Source organism: Oncorhynchus mykiss, chromosome 12 (genome assembly GCF_057628025.1).
Source record: "Oncorhynchus mykiss isolate SJ-2025 chromosome 12, ASM5762802v1, whole genome shotgun sequence".
In the NCBI taxonomy this organism is placed as follows: Eukaryota; Metazoa; Chordata; class Actinopteri; order Salmoniformes; family Salmonidae; genus Oncorhynchus; species Oncorhynchus mykiss.
The window spans coordinates 22,402,597-22,410,157 of NC_143033.1; the positions used below are offsets into that span (position 1 = coordinate 22,402,597).

Here is a 7,561-nt window from a genome sequence, read left to right on the forward strand (position 1 = left end):
GTTTTGTACGGTGCCGATATGTTCCCATTCATTTTTGTCCATTTCAGGGGGGTGTTCCCTTACTATAATCCTGACCTAACCCTAACCTTCATTTCAACTTCAATGGGTTAACATCAGAGTTGGGACGTCCCAAGGATCACAGGGAGCAAGGACCCTGAGATATTTAACCTCATTATGCTCAACCTAACTCGCTGCTTAGAGGTCAGGTCAAATGTGACAGTTAATTCACCACAGTGGCTGTTTAGAGGGGGTCAGGTAAGCAGTCTAAGGTTATTAGCTTATAATTAGGTTGGTAGATTGCAGATCATTGTGACTGAATGATCCTTAAGTTTTATTAGTGGCTAAGCATCTTGTTATGTCTGTATAAAGTACATGTACTCTGTACATAGTGATGGGGTTACAATAACCATAATGTGTTCCCCAGTAAACAGCGCCACAACAAGCTGTGGAGACCCGAGGGAGGGGAGGACATCCCAGATGAGGCGTCTGGCCAGTGTTGTGGTGGAGAGGATACCCCTGTGGAGGATGAGGCCTGGGGGGGAGAGGGCTGCAGCGCCTCCCCCTGCCGGGGCCTGGAGGTGGACGCCCTGGACCCTCTCAACTACAATTACTACTTCAGACGGCTGTCGGACACGGCCCTGGACAGCGAGCCCTCCACCCCAGTGCGCGGCCCTCCCTTGCTGGGCATGGAAAGGGTGTTCATCGAGATCGAGGATGTGGAGAGGGACGCCCTTCTGGAGGATGAGGGCTTCCCCATGGCCCAACTGGCTTTGCCCGGGGAGGGCACTGCCGCCCAAACCTGTGGGGGCCGCCTGGAGCCCCTGGAGGACATGAGGCTACGCCTGGAGTTCAGCACTGTGGAGGAGGAGGACGAGGAGGAGGCACAGAAGGAGGAGGCGGAGATGGCCGCCCTGGCCCGGACACCTGCAGGAGGAGAGGGAGTGACGGAGGACGAGGAGAGGAAGGATCAGGCCAACGTAAACCGCTTCAACAACGAGAACGCCAACAACAGTAACCGCCTGGCTGCCAAGCGCAGCTGCCCCGCTGCCTTCGACGTGAGTGGGACAGTAATTAATGCCTGTATCTATAAGAATTATGCTGGTTTGCTTACTTTTAACCTAAACTGGCTTGGGGTTAGGGTTCAGATATTAAGCCTATAATTGTAATTCTGTAAGTGTAATATTTCTGTCATTATTTGATCCCATTTCAGGTGGCATTGTAGGTGTCATAATCTGTTTTATTTGCTTCAAGATCTTAAATCAGGTAATGTCCTTGGTCCGTTACCCTGTCACTCTCTGTGCCTGACCATGCATTCCCTCCCTCTCTCTGTTTCTTCTGTTTAGGACAGTGCTAGCACAGGAAACCCTTACAAAGTGAAGCCCTCCTACCAGTCCTGTAAAGACTGCCTGCGTCTGCCACCAGGGCGGCGCTGTGAGCGCCCCGCAGGAGGCCGCAACCACCGCCTTAACCCCACACGCCACTGCGGGGTGGTCCCCACTATCTCCATAGACCCCCCTGGCACCCACTTCACCAACACACCCACCCCCCACTCCCCCTGTGCCCTCCCTGCCACCATTGCCCGCCTGGAGGCCTACCGCCAGCGGCTGGTGTCACCCATGAGCTGCGAGGAGCTGCCCCGAGACAGACACTGTTCCCTGGAGACGGAGGACATGGACGAGCTACAGGAGGAAGAGGAGGAAGAGCAGGAGCCAAAGCCAGGGAGGGAGGCGGGGACTGGAGTCATCACAGAGCTCACGTTTATGAAGCTCAGCTTGGAGGGGGAGAGGCCAGCGGGTCAGCCTCCTGGTGTGGAGTTGCAGCCTGCTGGGGTGGAGGTGGACCCTCCTAGTGGTGGAGTGGAGCCACAGCAGGAGCAGGAGGCCCTTGCCCAGCTACAGAGGACAGGGCTGGAGCTGGGGCTGGTAAGGCTCTCAGGACTGGCCATGGAAGGTCCACTCTCAGGGGCATGGCTGTCTGAGCAGATGGACCTGAGCTTGGCGGTGGAGGAGATGGAGGTGGAGGGGGATGTAAGGGTGCATTCTGAAACCCACATCCCTTCTACCAGCTGTGTGGTCACAGCCGCAGACCCCCAGATGAACACCACCCCAGTGTCGTACCCCCAGTGGTCCACCCAGACTTGGACCCCTGTGTCCTCCCCCCATGGCTCCACCCTCACCCGGAGCTTAAGCAGTGTCAGCCTCCACAGTAACTGCGGGGGACGCCCAGGCCTGGTCAGGCCGCGCACCCAGGAGATGGAGACCCGCATGAGGCTGGCCGGCCTGACCGTCCCCTCCCTGCTCAAACGCTCTAGCTCCCTGGCCAAACTGGGAGGCCTCACCTTCTCCACCGAGGACCTCTCAGACCTGGCTGATGATCAGGCCCAGCTGTTCTTCACCGTGCCCCCAGCCCTCTGAGCCCCCATCCACCCTCTGGAGCTGACTGTGTTTCCAGTGTCTCTCTTTCAGACAGGTTCCATGTGTCTAAACCACCTGACCGTGTAAGAGCAGTTTGAAGGAGCAGGGAGAAATTTGCCAGGTGTCCTGGAGACATGCCTGAGACATATTAGCAGCATGTTGGCTGGAAGAAAGAAAAATAACTAAAGATTTCCTATTCCTATTATAGACAGTATACAAAACATTAAGAACACCTTCCTAATATTGAGTTGGACCCCCTTTCCCCTTTTGCCCTCAGAACAGCCTCAATACGATGGGGCATGGACTCTACAAGGTGTCAAAAACATTCCACAGAGATGCTGGCCCATGTTGATTCCAATGCTTCCCACAGTTGTGTTAAGTTGGCTGGATATCCTTTGGATGGTGGACCATTTTTGATGCACACAGGAAGGAAACTGTTGAGCGTGAAAAACCCAGCTACTACCATACCCTGCCAAACTAAAAAGCCAAACTTTTACATTTATTTTTATTTTTAGGGGAATCTTTTGTCTTGCCCATTCACCCTCTGAATGGCACACATACACAATCCATAACTCAAATGTCTCAAGGCTTAAAAATCCTTCTTTAACCTGTCTCCGACCCTTCATCTACACTGATTTGAAGTGGATTTAACAGGTGACATCAATAAGGGATCACAGCTGGTCCGTCTGTCATGGAAAGAGCAGGTGTTCCTAATGTTTCGTTGAGTCAGTGTACATGTACTGTCTGTTTATCAATCCAAATAAGAGATGCTATTGGAGAATATCCACTTGAAGGAGCTCAATGAATGTGTGCAACTGAGCCTCTGTTTTGATTCATGTGCCCCTGAGCATCTCATGTTCCCCTGAGCATCTCGTGCCCCTGAGCAGACTGACTGTTGAAGATTGAATCCTCCTTTTCTGTATATTCCTCCCTTGCTACAAGCTGTTTTTGTGTCACCGAACAACAACTTCATCATATGAGCAGCTTCCTGCCTCTTCAAGCAAAGCAGGGTACCTCAGTCAGAACACAAGCATCTCAAGACTATTATGGTCCAATACTGTTTTTGTTGGCTTACCTCTCCTCAATGACTGGCTCAGCCAGCTCTCCTCCATTGAGGTACTTAATTTAATAATGTCTTGAAGTGGTCAAAAGTCCATTCATAACGGTCTAGTGTTACGCAAGCTGTCCTCATTGTCACAACTAGAGCTTCCTCATGGGGAGCAGATCAGTAGACTGACTGGACTTATCACACATGCTATGGATGATGGGAAGAAACAGAGAAGAAATATTGAAATTCTCTTCTGGATTAATTTCGGTATCTTTGAGGTAGTTTAGAGGGAGCATATACACTTTGGTTTAGTTTTGCCACAGCTGAACTTTCACTTCTGTGCAATGGTAATAGGTACAGTACTTCAATGATCTGATTTAAGAACTCATCATGTTTGTATGGTTTGATAGGATTTGTGGGCAACTGAAAGAGTTCAAATGGTTTTGGGACTGGATTTTACAACACTGCATTAATCTACTGTAGCACTGATAATTCTCTGCTGCCCCCCTCGTAGACCAGCTGTAGTCAAAGCCATAATGTCTGACACCATGCCTTTATCCATCGTCCCTGCATCACTCTCAAAAGGCAATCAAATACAGTAGGTTGATTCTCTGGCTGTTTAGTTTTGGCATTAACATGCTAGTACATACTCTCGTCCCCTTCTTGTTCACACCTTTGTGATACTGCACTGTAGAGGCTTCATTCAACTGTCAATGTGCCACAGCAACAGAGTAACATTAGACTGACTACCTTTCTTTATTCTGCAAAAAAAAGACTAATCCGTTCATCTGCATAAGCTACACAAGACAACACCTTTGACACTGAAGGCCCAGGCATAAACCTGGTACTGTGAAGTGGCCACTGGGTCGTTGCTATACATTGAAGCAGAACGACTGTTTGAACTGCTTGTTTTTGCTCTCCCATTTAGTGCCAGACCTGGGAGTGTCCCAGCAGCAAAGCCTAATGTGATTTAGCTGGAGCTGTTTGTGGCAGGAAGAAAGATGCAGCTTTTCTCAGCCTTTTCCATTCGTATGGCAATGCTATCAGCCAAACTAGGAAGTTGGGACAAAAACAAGCTGAGGTGTCGGAACAGACTATCTATAGTTGCTTAGAAAGGGGTTACAATTCTGGTTTCTGTGGCAGTCTGTGGAGAGAATATCACTAGCCACTAGGAATTGTTTTGTTTACAGCAGACATGAGCAACTTCCAAAGCTGTTGTAGAGCCGCAGTACAGTATGACTGGGGCCACTGCCATCATCCCACATGTTGTATCACCAATGTTACATTAACTTATCTTCCTTATTTATGATTGAGTATTTATTTGTACATGTTTTAATTATATAATCTAATATGCATTTGGTTGAGTTCTTTGTGGCCAGCCTAAGCTTCATTTGCCACACGGGTGTTATTATGCTTTGAAGTTGTTTTGTCTGTTATAACTACTGCATTTGGCATGTTGAGTGTGCAAGGATAATGTGTGATGGCAGTGTGTGTGCAGGCGCATGACAATATATAGATTTTATTACCACCGTGGTTGTAATATGAGTGCGATGGGAAAGGTGTCTGTGTGCAAAATAACTGTTACTCATATGTCATTGTCACTGATGCAATGGTCTATACTATACATCATGTAGACTGGATTGCTCTTGATTTGGGATAACAAAGAAAATGAAAATCTCTCTTAATCAGCTGAATATCGCAGCATGTGTTACATTAGTAACTTTTGTTAGTGTTTGTTACTCCGAGGTACTGGTCAAAGCAATTTGCAATTAATTTAGGTTCAAGTCACAATAATGGCTTGTGTTCTGTGGTCAATGAACACTGGCTGTGCTTAGACAGGCAGCCCAGTTCAGAATTATATATATTTTTTCTCACTAATTGGTCTTTTGACCAATCATGTCAGATATTTTTGAGAGCTAATTTGATTGGTCAAAAGACCAATTAGTAAAAAAGAGATCAGAATTGGGTTTCCTGTTTGAACGCAGCCCTTGTGGCTTTTGAGTTATTGCACTGTATGAATTTCCCTGTGTTCACTGGTGGGTTTTCAATGAGCAAAGAGATTCCCTCACAGGTAATACAATTATTTGAATGGAATAGGGATTTGTCTCAAACTGACCACTGTCCCTTCACTTTTAATCCAGTTCAGGCTAGTCTACCACTTGTGGTTAGTGTGGTCACCATTTAGGCGTGATCATTTGGTGCGCGTTATTCAAGCCTACTGTTATACTACCTTCATGTGGCTGTTATAAGCTTGATGTAATTTATGACATAATGGGTTATAAAAGTTTACAGAATATCCTATAAGTTCAACTTTTTATTTCATGATACTGTGATGATACAGGGTTGTGATGAAATTATTATGTTTGGTTAGCCAGTTGTGCTCAGCTTTAGGCCATGCTCATAGCAGTGAACAGTAGGCTGTGTGGTGGATTTAAGTGCTGTCAAAATTAGCGTCTTCACCAAATGCTCCACCACTGATGCTATGCTTAAAGCTACTGCACTAGGTTTGATTGTTTGCATCATTTGTTTTTGAGTGTTTTATATTTCTACATACGTGCCTTAACCATGGCCTAGCTACATCGCAGGCTTAACCCTGGCCTTAGCTCTGGCTGGCCTAGCTACATCGCAGGCTTAACCCTGGCCTTAGCTCTGGCTGGCCTAGCTGCATCGCAGGCTTTGCAGAGTCATTGTGAATGGAAAGGCCACTTGCCCTCTGCCCCTATAATAATAATCCTGTTGCTCACACAAACCCACAAAGTACACATGTTCACACACAAGCTCTCTCTCCCACACGTGCATATGCTTGTCAAGCTCATCAGTTGCTAGGGTGATCTATTATTGAAACCAAAGTTTGAGGGGTTTATTTGGACATATAAGCACAGAACCAAGTCTTATCTACAGTGCCAGGCATTTTAGGGTTCGTTCACCTGCCCTTACTGACAATCCTTTAACTGGTCAATGCTTTGAGAGCGATGGAGAAAGCTGGATATGGAGACATAGGAAGAGGGGGATACTTACAGTAGTTCATGTCAAGAGTACAAGTTGCCATCTTTCCTTGATGTTCACCCCTTACAATAAGATGTTTTTGCATATAAGCCAAGGCATGAATGAGTGAAACCGCCTAAAACATACATAATCAACTTGAGTGATTTTTGTAACATTTTTATTTGTTTAAGCTGTGACTTATTGTTTGCACTGGTTGTGTTGTGATGCCCTTTATCTTTTTTTAAATTTATTTCTTAAACATTTTGTTAAGGATGTCCAGTCAATGTGCATCATGGAAATAAATCATTTCCTCTCTTTTCTGGCCTGTACTGGATCATACTGAATGGAGAGGAGACAATCATCATGTAACACTTGCATTGCAAATACATGCACACAGACCATTGGTGTATTTATTGAGTTAGTCAAATTAGGTAATTGTGATATCACGGGATGGGCAGGGAGGAGAATGGGAGACTGGTGACAGTGGAAGAAGGATCCCTCCAACAAAAATACTCTGTAGTCCTTCAGGGCAATAGGCTAGACAGACAGGCCAGCAGGCCTGCTGCTTTCACAACTCAAGACAGGTGAGTGCCTCCCTACCTCTGCTCCTCAGATGACAGGAAGCAAATGCTGTAACATAACAGACGCAGACTTTATGTTGTATGTGTGTTCAGTGTTGCCCTTTTTATTATACAAAATAGTGTATTTGGTGGAATGTGAAGCTAGTCAGGTGATGTGTTGATAATACTGGACCTGGGTTTGGGTTAAACAGATGAGAATAGCAATGTTAGTCTCAATTCTCTGGAGAAGCGACCAGAGCAGCATATTATTTGATGATATTCTGAGTGACAAACATATTTTAGCATCCACGTGTCAGTCAACTTGGTGCATGTGCCTCAGTTACAGTGGGGCAAAAAAGTATTTAGTCAGCCACCAATTGTGCAAGTTCTCCCACTTAAAAAGATGAGGCTTGTAATTGTCATCATAGGTACACTTCAACTATGACAGACAAAATGAGAAAAAAAATTCCAGAAAATCACATTGTAGGATTTTTTATGAATTTATTTGCAAATTATGGTGGAAAATAAGTATTTGGTCACCTACAAAAAAAGCA

The 7,561-nt window shown here is 46.2% G+C and overlaps 1 protein-coding gene across 4 annotated transcripts in view; it reads left to right on the top strand.

Annotated features, from left to right (window-relative positions):
- LOC110537186 (protein phosphatase Slingshot homolog 1-like) overlaps positions 1 to 6,765 on the top strand; it is a 29,017-nt gene extending 22,252 nt beyond the window's left edge. For 2 of the 4 annotated variants that reach the window (XM_090191993.1, XM_090191991.1), the window contains 2 exons: positions 425 to 1,055; positions 1,344 to 6,765. In XM_090191993.1, coding sequence (XP_090048119.1) covers positions 425 to 1,055; positions 1,344 to 2,414 — 1,702 coding nt within the window. In that variant the 3' untranslated portion in view covers positions 2,415 to 6,765. The remainder of the gene's footprint in view (positions 1 to 424; positions 1,056 to 1,343) is intronic. The other 2 variants (XM_090191995.1, XM_090191994.1) reach the window with 2 other exon arrangements.
- Positions 6,766 to 7,561: the final 796 nt, after the last annotated feature.